The sequence below is a fragment of the Diabrotica virgifera genome, chromosome 4, assembly GCF_917563875.1.
Source record: "Diabrotica virgifera virgifera chromosome 4, PGI_DIABVI_V3a".
Classification (NCBI taxonomy): Eukaryota; Metazoa; Arthropoda; class Insecta; order Coleoptera; family Chrysomelidae; genus Diabrotica; species Diabrotica virgifera.
Window position 1 is genome coordinate 246,928,993 of NC_065446.1, and position 23,052 is coordinate 246,952,044.

At 36.1% G+C, this 23,052-nt stretch overlaps 1 protein-coding gene across 2 annotated transcripts in view; it reads left to right on the forward strand.

Annotated features, from left to right (window-relative positions):
• Positions 1-23,052, forward strand: part of LOC114334316 (nucleolar protein 4) — a 621,666-nt gene that overhangs the window by 581,769 nt on the left and 16,845 nt on the right. For both annotated transcript variants that reach the window (XM_028284355.2, XM_028284361.2), the window contains 3 exons: positions 6,668-6,874; positions 17,702-17,848; positions 21,856-22,034. In XM_028284355.2, the coding sequence (XP_028140156.2) occupies positions 6,668-6,874; positions 17,702-17,848; positions 21,856-22,034 (533 nt within the window). The remainder of the gene's footprint in view (positions 1-6,667; positions 6,875-17,701; positions 17,849-21,855; positions 22,035-23,052) is intronic.

Consider the following 23,052-nt stretch of genomic DNA (forward strand, 5'->3'; position numbering starts at 1 on the left):
TAGCGGTTATGTTAAACTAGTGTTGGTCTGAAAATCAATAAAGCTAAGACAAAAATAATGGTGGTCGACAGATTCGACACTATTCAACTGACTAACATGTTACAGGAATACCAAATAGTATCAGGAATAGTTACAGGAATACCACTTTTGTCTATATCAGGTCTAGTACAACTGACGATGGTAACTGTGAAGCAAAAGTTAGGAGACGTATTGGTATTGCAAAATATCAAGCTGAGACCTGAGACTGGTGAATGACTTTGTATTCTCAATATTTCTATACGGGGCAGAGACTTGGACTCTTTGAGTCCAAGTGTGGTGCTTTTGAGAGCTGATGCCTTTGAGATGTGGTGCTGAAGAGGAATGCTGCGCATACCTTGGACAGCTCATAGGACAAACGTTTCCATTCTAAACCAACTCGAAATTTAAAAAAAGGCTGTCCACAATATGTTTGTAACGAATTCTGCAATTACCTATTCGGTCACGTGGTTCACAGAGGTGACAATAGTTTGGAAATATTAATTGTTTCTGGAAACCTTTCGGGGAGAAGATCAAGAATCCGATCACCAACTAGATGGTCCGACCAAATTAAGAATTCAGCTGGAAAGTCATCTGCAAAGCACTTAGAGCAACTGAAGATAGAGACCAATGGAATAAAATTGTTAGGAATATTGGAAGAAATCACGATCCTCAGTAATGGGGAAACGACAACAAGAGAGAGAGAGAGAGAGAGAGAGAGAGAGAGAGAGAGAGAGAGAGAGAGAGAGAGAGAGAGAGAGAGAGATGTTGTAAATCATCTTCACTTTGAGACATTAGTATTGCATCATCTGCATAGCAGATTGTTTTAAGTTGTTTTTTCATTAATAGAAAATATTATAAAATCTATGTTAAACATAAATATATTTCTAATGGATCTATCCTCGCTAATGTCAAGATAAACGCGATCCATCGCCTGGTTCTGTCCACTCAGCAAAACCGAAAACATCCAAAAATACTTAATGAACTTTTCCTAGAAACACATATCTAAAAAAATATATAAAATTGCTGAGTCGTATTTTGTGTAAAAGTCTGTGTTTATATTATCAGCCGAATAATACCCACCTATTCATGGCTCAATTGAACACCTTAATTTTAACCGTTTTGAAATACAGGGTGTGTATAAAACAGACAACTGGAATTAATGCAATATTATTCAAATGGCTCGAACACTATGTATGGAAATAAAATATTTTTGAATTGTTTTGTTAATATCATTCGATTAGAAATTTAAAAAAAAATTGTTCCATCCAGAATTTTTTGTGAAAAATACTTATTTGACCGGCCTCAATAGGCCGCGGCCTCTCGGTGATTGCACCGATTCATTTATATGGCCAGCACGCCACTGGCCATCTCACTGGTGTCAAATCATTTCTGTTCTGTTCTGTTTCCTTTTTTTTATATATACAGGACGTTTGTAACACCATTTCTGTTATTTCCACTCCTGCCTTTTGTTAAATATGCTCTAGTCATCTCATTATGTTTTGCATACTGAAAATTTTTTGCTTTTTGTAGTGCCATGGATCTCCTGGCTTATTTTTCTTTTCCTAACGTCCTTTATCTCTCCGAAAAGATTTCTGATCTTTTCTACTCCCACAGTTTCTTTTCCTGATTACAGATCCATCGCACAGTGAGTTTTGCAATAATTTTGTGCGTAAATTTTTTTTCAAGATATTACGCACGTCAAAAGTCCCGAGCCAAAGTAGTAAAACAACATTGTTTTGCAAAAATTCTTCTTTAATCATCAAAAAAATCTTCTTTAGCGACAATACAATCATTTTAGCGTTTTTCTAATTTTTCGATGCCGCCCTTGTAAAACGATTTATCTTTCCTTTCAAAATAGACTTCAGCATTTTGTTGAGGGCGGAAAGAAAAGCAGTAATCGCTGGGAGCCAGATCTGGCCTACAAGGTGGGTGCGGAAGTAATTCAAAGCTGAGTTCGTGCATTTGCGGTATCCTTTTCATCGACTTGTGACAGAGTGCATTGTCTTGGAGAAACAACAATTTTTTCTTCAACAAATGAGGCCTTTTCTTTGCGATTTCGGTCTTCAAACGCTGCTATAATAGACGAAGCACTAAAATCGGCCTTACCTCCGAAAAAAAAGGACAAGACGGATCTTAATAATTCTCTTTGCATTCGATTTGTGAATGAGCCAGGAAACTTTGTGAACCGGAGCCATGATATAATATTAAAAAATGCATACAAAAAATGCATTCTTAAAGTGCATCTCAAACAGACAATAAAAAAAATCAGAACTCGTCAATTATCTGCGGAAATGAGTTCAATTTTGTTACTCGGGGGCTTTTGGAGTCGCTGAAAACGAATATGACGTCAAAACTGATCTCCGAAATACCTGGTGCCCAGGGTACCTACTTCTTATGGAGTTTTCGGCAAATTCATTAAAAAATTAGCCAAAAATCATTACTCGGAGGGTTTTTGGGTCACTGACGATGAATATGACATCGGAAGTGATCTACGAAGTACCTGGTACCCAGGGTACCTACTGTTTACCTCGTTTTCTGGAGTTTTCGGCAAATTCATTAAAAAATTAGTCAAACATCATTAGTTACGAGATAAACAGTAGGTACCCTGGGTACCAGGTACACCGGAGATCACTTCCGATGTCATATTCTTCGTCAGAGACCCCAAAAACCATTAAGTAATGAATTTGAACTAATTTTTTAATGAATTTGCCAAAAACTCCAGAAAACGAGGTAAACAGTAGGTATCCTGGGTACCAAATACTCCGTAGACCACTTGCGATGTCATATTCGTCGTCAGCGACCCAAAAACACCGAGTAATGATTTTTGGCTAATTTTTTAATGAATTTGCCGAAAACTATATAAGAATTAGGTCCCCTGGGCATCAGGTATTCCGGAGATCGCTTCCGATGTCATATTCGTCGTTAGCGACCTAAAAAACACCCGAGTAATTATTTTTGACTAATTTTTTAATAAATATTTTGCCGAAAACTCCACAATACGAGGTAAACAGTAGGTACCTTGTGCACCAGGTACTCTGGAAATTACTTCCAATGTCATATTCGTCGTTAGCGGCCCCAAAAACCCCCGAGTAATGATTTTTGACTAATCTTTAATGAATTTGCCGAAAACTCCACAAGACGAGGTAACCAGTAGGTACCCCGGGCACCAGGTACTCCGGAGATCACTTCTGACGTCATATTCGTTTTCAACGACCCCAAAAACCCCTGAGTAACAAAATTGAACTCATTTCCGCCGATAATTGACGAGTTCTGAATTTTTTTATTGTTTTTGGGATGCACTTTAAGAATGCATTTTTTGTATGCAGTTTTTCAATATTATTATTCACGAATCGAATGCAAAAAATAATTATTCAGATCCGTCCTGTCCTTTTTTTCGGAGTTTCAGTGCTTTATGGCTTCGACTATAAACCCATGTAGTAAATGCTGTTGATTGTTTATCCATGTTTCAAGTCGTCAATGAAAATTGCATCTTTGGTCGCTTTTAACGTTTTGCTCCTGGTGCTGTCCACTCAGATGACTGCCGATTTGATTCTTATTACAGAGTGAAGTTATGGATCCAAGTTTAATCCATTGTAATATGCCGACGCAAAAACTCCAACTTCTTTTGATTCAACATGTCCAAACAACGTCGAGATTTAATAATTCGTTGTTATTTTTGCTCTGGTGTGAGAAAACGCAGCAACCATTTGGAAAACATATTTCTCATACCAACATACAGATAATGTTCATGTATAAAGTCAAAACGTTATCCTGGTAACTTCAGAGTGTCAGCTACCTATTGCAACTTCACTTTGCGGTTTTCCATAATAATTTTCAGCGTTTTTCGACGTTTTCGGGAACAACTACATCATTTAGCCTTTCAGAGCGCTCATCATCATTGATAGCTGGTAGGTAGTGATGGTAGGACCGCGTTGGAATTCAGAGAACCATCCTTTAATGGCTGTAACAGATGAGACAGAGTCCCGGTAACACTTCTGAGGCATTTCTCAGATTAGACGGTATTTTTTTCCCATCAAATACCTGATAAATCGATACACGAAATTGCTTTGAATCTCATTTTAATAATAATATGGGAGGAAAGTATGCTAAATTTGCAGTTACTCGAGCGTTATGGGGACCTATTAGTCCAGGGTAATAAGGTTTTTCCCATGACACGCGAGCAGCCAGGGTATCGAAGCGTTTTTTCGACAGGTAATACCTATAAGAGCAAATTGTAACTATTTCCTGCGTAGGATCTGGCGGCCATTTTTATTTATAAACAATTAAGTGTCAAAAAATGGCATTTTTCCTTTTTTTTTCAAATCAATGGAAAACAGTGAAACTTATGCTTTTTTAGAACAAATATCTTTGATATTATGGAAAAAGCTTTAAAATGACGTATTACAAAGTTTGATATACTCATTTACTGTTAATATGATTGCGAAAATAGGTCGGAATTGCAAAAAAAATTAATTTCGCAATATCTATTGTAAAAATTAGTGTACAGCTTTGAAATTTTTGTCATATATAAGGGTTCTTTGGTGCTTAATATGTGATGAAAATTTCAAAGCGATTCATTCAATTGTTTAAATTTTATTCAAATTGTTTATCCCAGAGAGCATTTTTTTGCAATAACATAAGTCAGAAAAAAATGACGTTAGAACCATTCCACAGGACGGCGTTATGCATAACTCGACCAAGCGCCATTTCTTTAATATCGAGATAACAGCGGATTCTGGTGACACATAGCTAAAACTATCTTGGAAAAAATCCCTGTTATTGTCACGTTAACGGTTACTAAGAAAAACAAAATTAAACCAAGCGGCATTAATCCACTTACCATTAAGCGACCATTAAGCAACCGAGAAACGAAAAACTTTGAAGCCATTTATCTCAAAACTACGTTTTGGCGCTTGGTCGAGTTATGCATAACGCTGTCCTGCATAACTAATTATTAGTGTCAAATGAAAGAGCATGAGCTATATTTTCAACTTGGTTTAAAAAAAGCGAATAAAAAATGCATTTATTAGTAATAAATAATTATGCAAAAGTATCGTAAATCTTTTTTTATAAACTTTTTATTTTGTTATATAAAAAATTATACATATTTATTACAATTTTTTATGAATTATGATATAAATAACATTACTTGGTAGTTGTGCACTTACAACAGGGTAAAAAAGTTAATTTTTTTTGGAAAAAGTTGTCCAAAAAGTTTATAAGGAAAGATTTACGATACTTTTGCATAATTATTTATTACTAATAAATGCATTTTTTTATTCGCTTTCTTAAACCAAGTTGAAAATATAGCTCATGCTCTTCCATTTGACACCTGTAGAATGGTTCTAACGTCATTTTTTTCTGACTTATGTTATTGCAAAAAAAATGCTCTCTGAGAAAAACAATTCGCATAAAATTTAAACAATTGAATAAATCGCTTTGAAATTTTTATCACATATTAAGCACCAAAGAACCTCCATTTACAAAAATTTCAAACCTGTGGACTAATTTTTACAACAGTTATTGCGAAAATAATTTTTTTTGCAATTCCGACCTTTTTTCGCAATTATATTAACAATAAATGAGTATATCAAACTTTGTAATATGTCATTTTAAAGCTTTTTCCATAATCTCAAAAATATTTGTACTAAAAACATCTTTTCACTGTTTTCCATTGATTTGAAAAAGAAGGGAAAATGCCATTTTTTGACAGTTAATTGTTTATAAATAAAAATGGCCGCCAGATCCTACGCAGGAAATAGTTACAATTTGCTCTTATAGGTATTACCTGTCGAAAAAACGCTTCAGTACCCTGGCTGCTGAAGTGTCACGAACTGGGTATATTTTTGTCTTATTACCCTGGCCTATATTGGGTTGTGAAGAATAGGTTCTAAAACCAAAAAAGTTAAGTTTTCCATAAAGTGGGAGACTTTCCATTTTTTAATTTAATTTTCCATTTCCACCAATCGTTTTTTCAGATCTATCCATAATTCGAAAAAATGTATCGAATGAAAGTTACTTATTTTTACGAAAGGAATTCAAATCTGCAATAAAAAATTGAGGCTCCTATTTAAGATTTTAAAGTAACCCCACACCCCACCTCCGTTGGTGGTCGTGTTTGGTGTCATTCGAGAGATTTTCCAAAAATATTGAATAAGTGTATTTTTCAGTTTCTCAATCTGATGTTCATTTCGCGAAATATCGCGGGGTTCGTATTTAAAATTTTAAATTTAACCCCCACCCCTCTCCGTGGGAGTCGTATGTGGTTTTTGTGGGACTTTGTGACTCGCCTATTTCCTTACGCATCGCTAAAATCGTCAGATTTTTGAAATATACACTGTTTTGTATGTACTTAACTTACCTTATCTTAATCTGACGATTTCGAGTTTTTCTAAGGATAGATTTTTTTCGGGCCCTCCTTAACGAACTCCCCTGTATTAAGAGCCAAAATATGTTAGAGATACATTTACAGGGTACAAGGTTTCTCGCCATCTGATAATCGCTTGAGCTCCCCTACCATTATGTGAGATCTCTATGTTTTACTAATCTATAATCTATTCTACAGTATCTCTAGAGTCTACAGTAATAATAATAATAATAATTTGCAAATTTCTTAAATTAAAAAATATTAAACTATCTTTTTTTTCAGATGTTCGTAAGACTGTTCGTTGATGAAAACTTAGACCGTATGGTTCCTATTAGTAAACAACCTAAAGAGAAAATCCAGGCCATAATCGATTCCTGCACTAGGCAGTTCCCGGAATTTGCTGAACGAGCCCGAAAAAGAATTCGAACCTACCTGAAATCCTGTAGACGGAACAAAAGAGCCAGAGATCCAAATTCACCTTGGGATGCGGTGAGTGTTTTCATTATTACAAATAGAATTTGCTACTGTATGATAAAGTAAATATTCCAGACTGAAAATGTGTCTTTTAGGCCAAAATTATATCTATGCAGTTGTAAACTCTCAAAATATACGTTCATATATTTCATTATATATTTCATATAATTCATAATACCGGGTGTCCACTTACCTATATTTTTCCCCATTTTAACTGCCTATAACTTCTAAACGGCTCTAAAGAGAAATATGCGGTTTTGGCTGAAATGTTTTATTTTACTACGAGTTTTGTTTGAATGGATTGAATTTTTTATATCGCTTTTAAATAAAAATGGCGGATTTTTGAAAAAACGTTGTTGACTTTTTTTTAATGAAACACCCAGTATATTTTTTTGTAAATTGAAAGTACGGTCATTCACCTATCCAGCGATATAAAGTTTTTTAAAATCGGTTTTTTAAAATCGTTGTGTTTAACATAATGTTGGATGCAATAATAAAACAAGTGAAGAAAAAGAGAGGGTACAAAATGAGCGATAGAGAGATAAAAATACTCTGTTACGCTGCTGACACTGTGTTAGTAGCAGAGTCCAAAGATGACCTAGAAAGATTACTGCACGAATTCAACATTAACGCAAAAGAAATGAATATGAAAATATCAGCCCAAAAAACAAAAAGCTTAGTAATAGCCAAAGAACTAATAAGATGTAAATTGGAGTTAGACAATAAAATTATACAACAAGTAATGACTTTCAAATACCTGGGAATTAATCTATCAGCTGACAACAATATCGAAGAAGAGGTAAAAGACCAAATAATTAAAGCCAGTAGAACGGCCGGATGCCTAAACGACACAATTTGGAAAAACAAACACCTAAGATTGGAAACAAAGGCCCGAATATAAGTCAGTTATTAGGCCACTTATGACTTACACGGCCGAAACAAGACCAGATACAAGCAAAACACGAAGACATCTGGAGACCAATGAAACGAAGATCTTAAGAAGGATTGCTGGAAAAGGAAGCGTAGGACAGGGTAGGAAGTGAGTAATCAGACGCATATGTGGGGTAAACAATATAAATACCTGGGTAAAGAACAGAAAAGAAGAGTGGAATCAACACATAAGCAGGATGTCTAAATCAAGGATAGTAAGAATAGCCAGGGACAAGTCACCGTTAAGCAGAAGAGGTATAGGACGCCCAAGGAAAAGATGGAATGACAACTTAGGGGCAGAATGAAAGGCGCCGTTGAAGAAAAACAGGCAGTACTGCCTATATAAAAGAACAAGAAGAAGAAAATCGGTTGTCAAATGACTGAGTAATTAATTTTTAAAATGAGAGATGCAATGTAGAAATCACATAGCTTAATATCAATTTGCTTAGTTATTTTAATCATGTTATTTAGTTATGTTTTCCCGTTGCACCTCTTATCTCATCTTAAAAATTAATTACTCAGTCATTTGATAACCGATTTTAAAAAACTTTATATCGCTGGATAGGTGAATGACTGCTCTTTCAATTTACAAAAAAAATATACTGGATGTTCCATTAAAAAAAAGTCAACAACGTTTTTTTCAAAAATCCGCCATTTTTTTATTCGTAATTGAAAGCGATATAAAAAATTCAATCCATTCAAACAAAAATTTTACTAAAATAAAACATTTCAGCGAAAAACGCATATTTCTATCTTGAGCCGTTTAGAAGTTATAGGCAGTAAAAATGAAGGAAAATATAAGTGGACACCTGGTACCTATAACTTCACTATCGAGCCTACTCATTTTGGAAATGTTTCTACCGTGGATTTTTCCATTGATCTCTATCCAGTTCTAGCATGTTTCTTTAGTGTTCTCTCTATTACATTATGAGTTTTCCCTTCCTTGTTTATATTTTCGTTGGCCCCCTTCTGCTTTTTACATATTTCCTCATTTTGTCGGATTCACCATCATCACGCCCTGGCTGACTGTACAACTTTCTTCCAATTTGTTCGGTCTTCCATCAACCTAGGGTCAAATGGAATGTTCATTTTTTGGAGATCTGATTTGATGTTATCTCTCCATCGCATTCTGGGACGTCCGATTGGTCTTTTGTCTGTAGAAATCTCCTCCCATACCAGTCTTACAAGTCTCTCGTTATGAAGTCTGTGCACGTGGCCTGCCCATCTTAGTCGTTGTGATTTAATTTCTTGGACAATATCGGTGTCATTGTAGAGTGCTTTTAATTCGACGTTGGTTCTGATCCTATACTGGTTTGTGTTAATGTCGTGGTGAGGACCGAAAATTGTTCTTAAGTATTTTTCGTTCAAAACGTCTGAGCTTTTCTTCGTTTGATGTGGTCGTGGTTCACGTTTCGCATCCATATGTTAGTACAGGTCTGACGATGGATTTATAGATTTTGATCTTGGAATGGGGTAGAATGCGAATATATGGAGTTGATTCCAGTTTACTCCAGTTAGCCTCTTCTACTCAAATCCGACTCTCACCTTCACGCTGGTACCTCCTGTTAAACCGAGCAACCCCGCCGGAGATCCGGTATCAAACCCGGGTGGAAAGTGGGGTCGGGAACGGACGAGAGCGGGTGAAATGGTCCTCCGAAAAGGGGGTTGTGCTATGGGCCGGCGTCCCGTACATATGAAAATTTTGAAGCCACGAAACAGAAACTATTGCCTCGGAACAAGACGGATACTCGATATAAACGACACACGCAACGGAATAAGGATATTTGCATAGGTACGTGGAATGTGTTAAGTTGGTACAGACCTGAAATAGCGACAAGAGCCATTAGACAACTGCAAGAATATAACATGGATATAACAGCAATACAGGAAATAAGATGGACAGCAACGGGAAATTTAGAAATGGAAGATGTTATAGTCTTTTGGTCGGGTAGTGAGAACAGATATGAATACGGATGTGGATTCGTAATTGCAAAAAGATTAAAAACGGCAGTGATAGATTTCAAGCTAATAAACGAACATATCTGCTATATTAGACTCAAAGGTAAGTGGTTCAATCTCACTATATTCTCAATTTATGCCCCAACAGAAGATGCCGAAGAAGATAGGAAGGACGAATTTTACGAATTACTAGACCAACAGTATAAAGCAGGGCCAAAACATGACATCAAAATAGTAATGGGGGACTGTAATGCTAAACTAGGTAAGGAAGACTATTTAAGAGAAATAATTGGTAAACATAGCCTACACGATACAACAAATGATAATGGACACCGGCTAACACAATTCGCAATATCTAATAACATGATTATTAAATCCACCCAATTTGAAAGAAAGGACATTTACAAGGTCACATGGGTGTCAAATGATGGAAGAACACGTAACCAAATAGATCATGTCCTCATTGATGCAAGACACTCTAGTAGCATTATTAATACACGAAGTATGAGAGCAGCTGACAGCGATAGTGATCATTTTCTTGTAAAATCAAAGTTGAGAACACGAATATCAGTACAGAAGATGGAGCAACAAGAACAAAGAGAAAGATAGGACATAGAAGCTCTTCAAACACCAAATAAAGAACTGGAGTACCAAGTAGCCATAAGCAACAGATTTCAATTGCTGGGAGAGGAAGACCAAAATGTAGACCTAGGAGATGCATGGCAGCGAGTGGCATCAGTGATAGAACAAGCAGCGAAAGAAAACATTGGGAAAAAGAGGACTCGCCCAAAACAGAAATGGTTTGACAAACAATGCGAAGAAATGCTGGAAACAAAAACTCACAAAAGAATGAAAATGCTACAAAACCCTACAGATGAGAACAAAGCAGATTTTCGCAGAACGAGGGCACAGACAAGGCAACTACTCAGAAGTAAAAAGAGAAGCTACATAGAACAGCAAATACGAGTAATGGAAATAAGTGGCGAGAGGAATCAAATAAGAAAATTCTTTAGGGAAGTGAAGACAGTCAGACAAGGTGGAAATGCTGGGGTAACACAAGCTATGAGAAATGAAGCAGGTGAACTGATAATGATGGAAACAGAAATCGTAGAGCGATGGAAGGAATACTTTCGGAATTTACTAAATATTGAAAGTGAAATGGAGGAATCAGAGACTACATTTCATTCTGCAGATGTGGAAATACCACCACCAACACTCCAAGAAGTAAAGAATGCAATAGCATCTCTTAAAGATCACAAAGCACCAGGAAATGATGGTATAAATGGAGAATTGATAAAAAAAAGGAGGAAACGTTTTACATCAAAAATTGTATGACATTATTCTCAGAGTATGGCAACAGCAGAAAATGCCTAGAGAATGGAATGGAAGCGTTATAATACCCATACATAAGAAGAGAAATAAAGAGCAATTCCGAAACTACAGAGGCATATCGCTTATTAGTACAGCGTATAAGATTCTATCAATTATCTTACTAAAGAGACTCACTCCGTATTCGGAAGATATTCTAGGCGACTACCAATGCGGCTTTCGAAGTGGAAGGTCAACAATAGATCAAATATTTACCATCCGACAAATATTAGAAAAAAACTGGGAATTCAACCGAGATGTACACCAAATCTTCGTAGATTTCCAGCAAGCATATGACTCGATAAAAAGAAGCAGACTATGGCTAGCAATGCTAGAAATGGGAATACCAAGAAAATTAGTGCAGCTCACTCAAATGTGCGTGGCAGACTCATATGCACAGGTAAAGATAGGAAACAGAACATCGATGCCATTTAGTATAACATCAGGGCTTAGACAAGGAGACCCTTTATCACCATTGCTATTCAATTTGGCTTTAGAATACGCAATAAGTAAAATATCGTCTGAACTAACAGGGGGATTCGCAAATCGAGGATCAAAACTATTGTTGGCCTTTGCCGATGATCTAGATGCAGTCGCTCATTCTACAAGAGACGTAAGAGAGGTGTTTTCACAGATCGAGGAGGAAACAGATAACCTGGGCCTTCGAATAAATGAAGAGAAGACGAAATATATGCTGGTGACCAAAAATCCAAGACCAAGAGTTAGGCAGAACGTAACTATTAATGACCACAACTTTGAAGTAGTAAAAGAGTTGAAATATCTGGGAGCAGTAATCACAGAGGACAATCACATAAAAAAAGAGGTCTCAGCAAGAATAGCTGCGGGAAATAGAGCATTATACTCCCTATCATCATTATTAAGATCTAAGCTGCTGAAAAGACAATCTAAATTAAGACTGTACATGTCAATTATTCGCCCAGTTGTTACATATGGGAGTGAAACATGGACGACTCTACATCAGCGAGAAATAAATAAATTGCTGATATTTGAAAGGAAAGTCCTCAGAATGATATTTGGTCCTCAAAGAGATGAATTGACAGGAGAGTGGAGAAGGCGCCGCAATGCTGAATTGGTGACTCTATATGGTACTGAAAACATCGTCAGACATATAAAAGCTAATCGGATAAGATGGGCAGGTCATGTAGTAAGATCAGAGGAAGACAGAGTGCTAAAGACAGTGTTCTTCGAGAGACCAGACGGTAGAAGATCAGTGGGCCGTCCCAGAAAAAGATGGAAGGATGATGTTGAAACCGATCTATCTAGGATTGGGGTACAACAATGGCAAATCGAAGCGCAAGATCGCAGACGATGGAGGGCCATAGTGGATGCGGCGAAGACTCACCCCGAGTTGTAAAGCCAGTCAAGAAGAAGAAGAAGAAGAAGATCTTGGAACTTCTTGTAAGATTTTTTGATTTTATAAGCTTATCCAGTGCGAATAGACAGCGATTGGCTGATTGGATTCTGTCTTTTATTTCTTCAGTAACATCGTTCACCTGTGATTACGTCCCCCAGATACTTAAGACGTTGTACTCTTTCGAAATTGAAGGTGTTGACCGTCACATTTTGTCCTATCCTGTCTCTTCGTGTCGTTCTATTTATACACATATATTTCGTCTTCTCTTCATTAATCCTCAGTCCTACTTCGCTTGTTGCTCCTTCTACCTTGTTGAAAATGGCTTTTGTGGATAGGATGGAGTCTCCAACGAGATCAATGTCATCTGCGTAAGCTAGATATAACTTGGGACCTTGAACCGATAGCAGTTCTGTTTTTATTTCGGCCGACCTCATGACTTTCTCTAATACAAGGTTAAAAAGTAATGCAGATAACGCATCACCCTGTTTGAGTCCACTGTTGATTTCAAAGCTGTCAGACAGTTTATTATTTACACGTACTGTTGATATTCCACCCTCCATACAGACTTTAGTCATCCGAATGAGTTTCTTTGGTATTGAGAACTCCGCCATGGCATTACATTCTTGGCTTCTTTCTACGCTATCATATGCCTATCGAAAGTTTATGAAGAGATTGTGTATGGGTCTGTTATACTCCCATCCCTTTTCTAGAAGCTGTCTCAGCGTGAATAGTTGATCTATTGTGGATCTGTTTGCCCTAAAACCGGCTTGATATTCTCCTAGGACATTTTCAGCATAGGGGGCTAATCTACTAAGAATGATGTTTGAGGGGATTTTATATGCCGTGTTTAGGAGTTAAATTCCTCTATAACTCTTGCATTTTGTTTTGTCCCCTCTTTTGTGGATGGGCACTATGATGTTTTCCTTCCATCTTACTGGTATCCATTCTTCTAACCATATTTGTGTTATTAAGTGGTGGATTTGGCGATGTAGTGCGTCTCCACCATATTTCAGAACTTCTGCTGGTATCTCGTCCGTACCCGGCGCTTTGTGATTTTTCAGCTTATTTAAGGCCTTTTGGGTTTCTTCAAAAGAGGTATTTTCGACGGGCATGTCCGCTGTGAAATAGATTTCTTCTTTGTGCTGTTCTCCCTGTATGATATTTAGAAGGTCCCTGAAATACCCTTTCCATTCTTCTGTTAGTTCTTTATCGTCGATTATCATATGACCTTGATTGTCTCTCAGTGTATGGATAGAATTGGTTCTATGTCCTCTTTTCTCAGTGGAAATTGCTTTGTGGAATTCTCTGGAGCCTGGTTTGGGTCGATCTGTCCCAAAGGTCGAATGTCTTTATGCGGAAACATAGTTGACTGTATTAGCATATTATTAGCTGCCGCAGTTTCTGAGTCTTAAGCCATTATCGTTAGATATGTTTTGGAGGCTATATTTACCGATTGTGGGGTGTAGGCTAGGCTCTTTGCCTATTTTAGCATTAAAATATCCGCAGAGTATGCGCATATCTTGTTTGGGCATCACTCTTTCTAGGGCGTCGTAGAAGTCATCCTTGATATCTTCATCCTTCTCTTTCGTTCGTGCATGAGCTGAAATGATAGAAATGTTGTATCGTTCTCCCTTCATTCTGATGTAGCATATCCTTTCGTTTATAGGTTTGAAATTTAGTATATTCTGTACTAGGCCGTCTCTAATCACAAAGCCCGTTCCAAATTCATGTCTTCTTTTCCATCGTCTGGCCCTCTAATAGATATTTATGCAAGGTAAAGTTTGGTATATCATGCAGGCCTCTGTTCCAGAAACATGGCATCTTGACACTTCCCTGCATATATATCGTTGAATTAGCGTGCTTAATTTTTAAAAAACATAAAGAGGATATTCGGACAGATTCCCTTTATAACACTCCTCTAACTTACGTTATTCCACTTCCAATTCCCTCTTCTACACTAATTAAAAAATCATTTATTTACACTGGAAAGAAAGTGTTTAATCACCTACCACTCAGATCCTCAAGCAATATTTTTGTATTCCGAAGAGCAATCAAGAAGTTTTTATTATCTAAGTGTTACTATAGTATCGGGGAATTTTTTGAGGACAGCTGCGCTAATTGATGGCTTTTTTATTTTTTTATTATGGAAGTTTTATAGTTAGTATTTTAATATATCTTGTACTGTGTTTGTACTATACCACGTTGTGTTTTATAAATGTAAACTCATTTTTAGAAACAATAAATTTTCTCTCTCTCTCTCTCTCTCTCTCTCTCTCTCTCTCTCTCTAATTTCTTGGACTGCTGTTATATCCATTCCTATGTTTTCCAGTTGTTCCACAGCATTTGTGGCAGCTACAGGTCTGTACCAACTCTGGACGTTCCAAGTTCCGATATTCATAGTCCTTTTACATTGCATTGGTCGATTTTTGTGTTTATCCGTCTGATTCCGAGGCAAAGTTGCAGTTTTCATAACTAGCTTCTTTTTCCGAGGGTGGGTAGTTAACCCTCCGATCAACCCTCCTCTTTTATCCGGGCTTGGGACCGGCTGCAGTAAAGTGATTTCCGAGCTACTCAGTCCACCCGTTCCTCACCCTACCCCAAGCAGAGTTTTTTTTGTCGTGTGTATTTTCCACTTGTATCATCTCTCTAATCACTTCCTTTTTTTTTATCTTTTTTTATCTTTAATTTACATGTAAGATTTAGTTTTCTAGCAATACATACTTCATCGCCTAATTGAATAAGTTTTGACATATTTGGTGGCTGTCGGATTCGCGGTGCAGGCTTATCTTCAGGTATTTTGGTTTGTTTTGGTATTTATTATAAGACAGCTGCTTTTTCCAGCGCTATATATGCCTCTTGTACATCGTTTTTAGAGTAACCGAGGGTTGGCGCAGACTTTTTGTACATTAAGTCTGTGGTTTTGATTTGTGATGTGCGTATTACTTTGTCTAGTGCTAGGTTTTTAAGGGCTATTTTTGTTAAAAAACTATCTAATTTGGTTTTCGTAGGTTTTTCTTTGTCCTAAACACATCTTTGTTTACCGAGTCCAACTTCTACTTAAGGTGCCGTGTATTTCTGCGTAGGCTTCCACCGTACACTATCTTGTCAGGTGAGATGTTAGGTAATCAGGATTAAATTATTCAGTTTTTAGTAGCATTCTGCACAGGGTCTTCCAGTCATTTGGACATTCAGTTCAAACTATCTGGGAGTGGTACAGGACAGAACACTTACATATATAAACGTCATTGTGTCATGTACAAGACAGGTAAATGTAGCATTAAACGAAACATGCCGAATAATTAACGGGTGCTTGAAATCTATGTAACATCCTGATCATAACAAGACCAGGGCATTAAGCAACACCACACTGTTGGGAGAAACGATGGGAGGAATTCCTCAAACATCCCTTAGGATATTCAAAAGAAAAACGTCCACCGTTCCATCCATCAGAATGGTGCTCTGCCCGACTGCTCAGCCCTGGGTTCGTTCCCTGTTCATTCTTCCTTCACACCCATCCCAGAAAAGGTACAGGAAATAAAAAGTCTACCTAATCATTTTTAAATACGCTATTTATTGAAATATAAAAAAAAACTTAACAAAAATCATTTTTATTGTATACTGATTACTGATAACCAAGTTAATTTTCTAAGCCCGTGACCGAGACCCCGCTGGTAATCGGTACAAAAGTTATAAAGGTAAAATTTACTCAGCTTTAAGTCCTTCCGTTACAGTTCCTAAAGGAGGTCCCCAATCCCTGTAGAATTTGTCGTCGCCGGTAGTTAAGGGAAGTCTAGGGCTACGTTGTTGGGCTGTCTTGTCTCTGTAGGGCTGTCTTGTTTAATTTATTCTACTGCATCAGGATGCGGTTGTAAGCTAATTCGCTCTCCAAGGTAGCGGTAGAAGGTTTTCTTTTCCAGGTGCTTGATTAAAATCTTCTTCCCGAGGTAGGGGCCATTGTTTAACGGCCTACACACAAACACGATAATGTATGCCAATATTGTGCCTGATTTACGTGGCAATGGCAAAAGGGCGCTAGTACAAATTTTTATCGCATTAAATAGCTTCGAAGAGATGTACTAATTGACTTGACGGTAGTAGGGTCGCTTCTAGAAATATATAGTCCGAGGGACAAATACCAAGCGGAGCTTGGTGTAGCGTTCAATCGGCTAATTGAAACGTTACAACTACACCTCTTCCGTGCCCCTATAGAGCCAAGGGCTTCGCTCCTCCACAAGCATAACGAAAGACCGCAGAACACATCGAAAGATTCAAACAAGAGCTTGACGATAAACAGGCATTGTCATTATATGGTCAGCCTAGAGCAAGAGTAAGGAAAGACTTCCTAAAGGCAATCCTACTAGAACCACCTACAACTATCCTCTATGCCAAGATAATCCTAGGGGCACACGCTTCACGAGGAACATGGAATTCACTAAACAGAATAAAAAGTGTTGCCACTGTCAAGACAAAAAAAAATAGGTGAAGTAGGATCGACGCAGGTATTTGCAATGACGAAGTCTTGGCAGAATTCCATTAGACGCTCACCTCTTTGATGTATCTCTCCCAAACCAAAGTTTCTGCTGATTGTTTGCGTTATCTTCTGTCTAACTTTAATGTTAAAGTCTCTTATAACTATTGTTGTTTCACGTCTCTTTGTTATTTTTAGCACTTCTATTTGGTTGTAGAATTCTTCGATTTTCTACTCATCTACATCAGCATTGAGAGCCTAAACTTATTTTACCCTGTCTGTTTTACATCTTGTTTCACTTACCCCCATGATAGTAATATTTAGTTTGTCAATTTCAGAGAGTAGATTTCCCAGCTTACCAGCGTCATATAAAGAATGGATACGGATAGAATGTACCAAGTCCATCCTGATCAAAGGGTCAGGTTGAAATTATTATAGCAGAAGCTGTAAATTGTCTCTTCACTACCCCTACATCCCAGTGAATAGGTCACGGAATGTAAAACAGCTGTAGTTTCGTGTTGCAACGAAATTGAAAATGGTTATTCATTTTTGATAAAATGTCATTTAATATTTTGTTACCTTACTTATTAAAAGTTGACACAATTTTGATTCTTTATTTTTCTTCTACTCAGACCTTTTCATCATCTTCTGCCATTTAACTTGCTATATGAACTCCAGCTCAGAATTTAAAAGTTCTTACTTGATTATAATGAACTATGATTTAACTTTTTTTTTATTTTAGACACGACCTACTCCCGCTCATCTTACATCTGTACAAGCCGAACAAATTCTAGCCACAGCCTGTGAAAACGAAAGCCATAACGCAAAAAGGATGAGGTTAGGACTAGAGCCCGTTAGCCAGCCAATGCCAGTTCTTCCTGGAACTCAGGTAAAAAGTTTTTGCAATAAAAACCATAACCTAACGAGCGATAAAATAGTTTTGCATAACAAGGCTTTATGGTTCTCCTTCCTCCCTTCAAACATGAAACGCAATTTTTAGTAGTATCTTCTTTTTTTTTCGTCCTGAATTCTTCAAAAGTTTTCCCTTTATTCCTTTCCACTCCTTCGATTTAATCTATCCATTTCCTTCCGGATCTTCCCCTTCTCCTTTTCTTTCTATTTTCCAATTCTAATATTAGCCTTGTAATTTTTTCTGCCTTCATTCTATTAGTACTTCCGAACCAGAACATTTGCTTCTATTTAATGTACACACTAATAGGTTTCTGCTTTGTCGCTTGTCTGATATATTCATTTCTTATCCTGTCCCATCTTGGTTTTCCGCACATGTTTAGATTCATGTTTTTTTATTTGTGTTTTTTCTGAATTACCCAGTTTTCGCTTGCGTATGATATTATTGGCATTGTACTCGGGCTAATTAGCAAAATACAAGGAAAAGTTATTTACCAGCAATTTAATTGCTGGATTCGAATCTTATGATTCTATATATTAATAATATAGATATGCAAAGTCCGCAGATAGTGTGCTACTGTTTTTATAAACAAAATGGCGCCCGAAAATCCTGTTTTTTTTTTAATTTTTGCTCTATAACTCCAAAGATTTTAACTTTAGACCAAAAATAACCAAATAAAAATTCGCCGTAATTAAATTCTGCATAGAGACGTGTTTTCTCGATTTACTTCGACGACGAAAATTTTCCCCGGAAAATGCGGATTTTTCCAACAAAGTCTTTAGTTTTCAACTAAAATTTTAGATAAATAATTGTTTATCAATAATTAAATAACTTGGTAATATAAAAGCTCTTTTCGTATAGATTAAAATTCCAGAAGCCGATGGTAATTGAATGAACATTTTAGCAACAATTGAAATATTAATTAAAAATTTACGGTCACTATAATAACCACAATAATTATGATACATAAGAATAACTAGGATTTTTGTATAAAAAGACGCTATACCTATCTAATGTACTTAACAAAATTGAAATTGGACTATTTAAGCGGCCTCAGGAATATTTTAAAATTATAAACAATTTTGTGGCTTATAAACAAATAGAATATCTCGGGAAATATTAAATTAACTCATAAAAACGGTTTTGGAAAAAAAATGCGACAGGATGCTTATTTTAAAAGAAAAAACGTTTAATTGTGATGAGTGTTTCCTGAGATACAACCGGTCCAAGTTGACCGGCATTTACGACAAAGATATAAACAATAGGATCATAATTTTCAAACCATCACCTTTTTATTTTTGTCCTCTTTCTCCACACCAATTTTAATATCTTTAAAATACTCATAACATATATTACTATAATAAAAACTATCGATATTAGGAGTGAAAATGGCCAAAAATAGCAAAATTCCAATAAAAAATTAGGTTGGAGAAAATGTAACCCTCAAAGTTCAAAATCGGTATACGTTAAAAAAATGCATTTTCTCGGCTTCCCATGGAGCAATTTCCTTCATTCTTTTTTTGTTCCCAAGTAACTCGAGTAGAGCCATCTTACTAATGCATTATTAAATGTCAAACTTTCTTTTATTTTGTTATAATAGATTAATTTATTTATAAGAAAAGAAAACTACATATTTTTTTCAGTTGTAGACTATTTTTAGATAAACTTACTACAAGTGTACCTTTAAACGTTAAAAACACAAATATTCTCATTTGAAAGCTTAACAAAACAAAAGCAACTTTGACATTTAATAATGCGTTAGTTAGATGGCTCTACTCGAGTTACTTCGGAATAAAAAACGAATGAAGAAAATTGCTCCATGGGAACCCGAGAAAATGCATTTTTTTAACGTATACCGATTTTGAACTTTGAGATTACATTTTCTCCAACCTAATTTTTTATTGGAATTTTGCTATTTTTGGCCATTTTCACTCGTAATATCCATAGTTTTTATTATAATAATATATGTTATGAGTATTTTAAAGATATTAAAATTGGTGTGGAGAAAGAGGACAAAAATAAAAAGGTGATGGTTTGAAAATTATGATCCTATTGTTTATATCTTTGCCGTAAATGCCGGTCAATTTTGACCGGTTGTATCTCAGGAACCACTCATCACAATTAAACGTTTTTTCTTTTAAAAGAAGCATCCTGTCGCTTTTTTTCCAATACCGTTTTTATGATTTAATTTAATTTAATGTTTCCCGAGATATTCTATTTGTTTATAAGATATTCTATTTGTTATATATTTAAAATTGTTTATAATTTTAAAATATTCCTGAGGTCGCTTGAATAGTCCAATTTCAATTCTGTAAAGTACATTAGATAGGTATAGTGTCTTTATACAAAAATCATAGTTATTCTTATGTATCATAAGTATTGTGGTTATTATAGCGACCGTAAATTTTTAATTAACAATTCAATTATTGCTAAACTGGTTATTCTATTTCCATCGGCTGGTGGAATTACAATCTATACGAAAAGAGCGTTTATATTACTAAGTTATTTAATTATTGATAAATAATTACTTATCTAAAATTTTAGTTGAAAATTAAAGATTTTGTTGGAAAACCCCGCATTTTCCGAGGAAAACCCCGCATTTTCCGAGGAAAATTTTCGTCGAAGTAAATCGGGAAAAACACGTCTCTATGTCGAACAAAATCTTTGGAGTTATAGTGCAAAAATTGAAAGAAACACGATTTTCGGACGCCATTTTGTTTATAAAAAAAGTAGCACACTATCTGCTGACTTTGCATATCTATATTATTAATATATACAATCATAAGATTCGATTCCAGCAATAAAATTGCTGGTAAATAACTTTTCCCAAAAATGGCCTATTCTCCGATAACACAGGTTTACAAAAAAAATAAATTGCGGACTATTTGACGAAACAATATGACAAGGAGGTTTTTGGGGTCGCTGATCACGAATCCGGTGCCCGTTGATCTCTATCACATCAGGTAAAGGTAATTTCAAGGTCAAATCAAGATAAATCGACACTCGCTCTGAAAAAGTGTATTAGGGGGTATTTGGGGTCGCTGATCACGAATCTGCCGTCCGCTGACCTCTCTCACGTCTAGCTCAAGGTCATTTCAAGGTCGAACCAAGATGAATGGACACAATCGCTCTGAAAATGTATATTACGGGTTTTTTGGGGTAGCTGATCACAAAACTGATTTGAACTTGAAATGACCATTACTGACGCGGTAGAGCTCAACGGACCCCAGTTTTGTGATCAGCGACCCCAAAACCCCCCAAATATACTTTTTCAAAGCGATTGTGTCGATTTATCTTGATTTGACTTTGAAATGACCTTGAGCTAGACGTGAGAGAAGGTAGCGGATCCCGGATTCGTGATCAGCTACCCTAAAAACCCCCTAATATACTTTTTCAGAGCGATTATCGATTTATCTTGATTTGACCTTGAAATGACCTTTACCTGATGTGATAGAGATCAGCGAATCCCGGATTCGTGATCAGCGACCCCAAGAACCCCCTTGTCATATGGTTTCGTCAAATAGTCCACAGTTTATTTTTTTTTTGTAAACCTGTGTAATCTGCCCAGACTATTGTTATAGTATTGTTTACTTCACTTACTCCGTACTTACTTACGACATGCCTCCATTCCTGTCTTGGATTTTCTTTTATTATGTTAGCGTCTGGATATAGTTTGTTGTTCGAGCTCATTGTTAGTTATCCTATATTCTCCTGCTGGTTCATCAAGCATAGGCCCAAAGATCGTCCTTAAGAGTTTTCTTTCCCACATAAGTAGTCGCTCTTCGTTTGCCTTTGTTATCGTCTACGTTTCGCTACCCTACACCCATAAAGCACTACGAGTCGTATGATTAGTTTCTGTCATTGTTGTTGTGTTTAGTACTTACCTAAAATATCTTATATTTAGTTGAAAAATTACGCACTATAATACACATTGACTATTCACAAAGAAACTATTTTAATATCAAAATTCTTTTTTTTTATTATAGCCCACAGATTCAACAGCTCCCATAAACAGAGGACTAGACTTCTCAAGTAGTAGTACTCCAGTGAAGATGGAAAACGACGTCATATCGACAGGTTTTTCAGCGGCCAGTACTCCTTCGTCTACACCTAATTCTTCCACCAAAGTTTTACCCTCCACTCCGGAAACTAAAACATCGTTAAGGTAAGATACTAAGAAGATATGACAGTTTTCCCAATTTCGATTTTTTTGTTAAGAAGATCAGTTTTATTTTATTGTTGTGTTACATACCCCTGATTTTATTAACACCTAGACGAAGCCTTAAATGTGACTAAGAATCACGAAATTAAGAAAATTAAAGATTAAAAAAATAAAGATAAATTAAAGAAAAAGTCAAGAGGCATCATATCATTAAACATTAGAAAACTAAAAAAACAACGATTTATGAGAAACAAAGATATACAGAAAAAATAAACAATAGGTTCTCTGATATGGCAACTCTGGATGATCTTGAAAAGTCATGGACCACCTTAGAAGAATCATTTGATGATGTGAACAACACCTTTCTTCTCCAATATAAAACCTCTACCAAGAATCAATAGATGACAGAAGAAATATTAAAGATGATAGAACAACGCAGGCAGTATAATATCAAGCAGGACCAAATATGGTACCAAAATGTACACAGCAAAATTCGTAACGAACTTATAGCAGCAAAGGATGACTACATAGACTTTGCACCGATTATGAAATCCTATATAAACTAGGCGACAACTTTAATGTCCACAAGAAAATTAAGGAAATTGTTGGTGTTTTCAACAAAAAACAAGTAACTGGTATATGTACCTAGTACATAGTGACCAAGATGAACTAATGGGCCCTCACTATATACTTAAGCTGTATATACTTATATACTTAATATACTTAGCTAATAATACTTAGCTATATACTTAATTAGCTGTGTACATTTTGCATGTATAAAACATGCAAAATGTACACAGCTAATTTGTTCAACGATCACAGAACATAAAAGTCACCACAACTAGGGCGACCATTTGAAAGGCCCAACTATTTTGAAAGCTGAGATTGTAGGACCCGCTATCAAACTATTAAAAAGTAACAAAGCCCCAGGACCAATTGATATGATGAGGGGTGTAAAATCAAAGTCGGCAATCTCCCATTTCCATAATTTTGGGAAACCGCGAAAAATTGTAGAAACTAG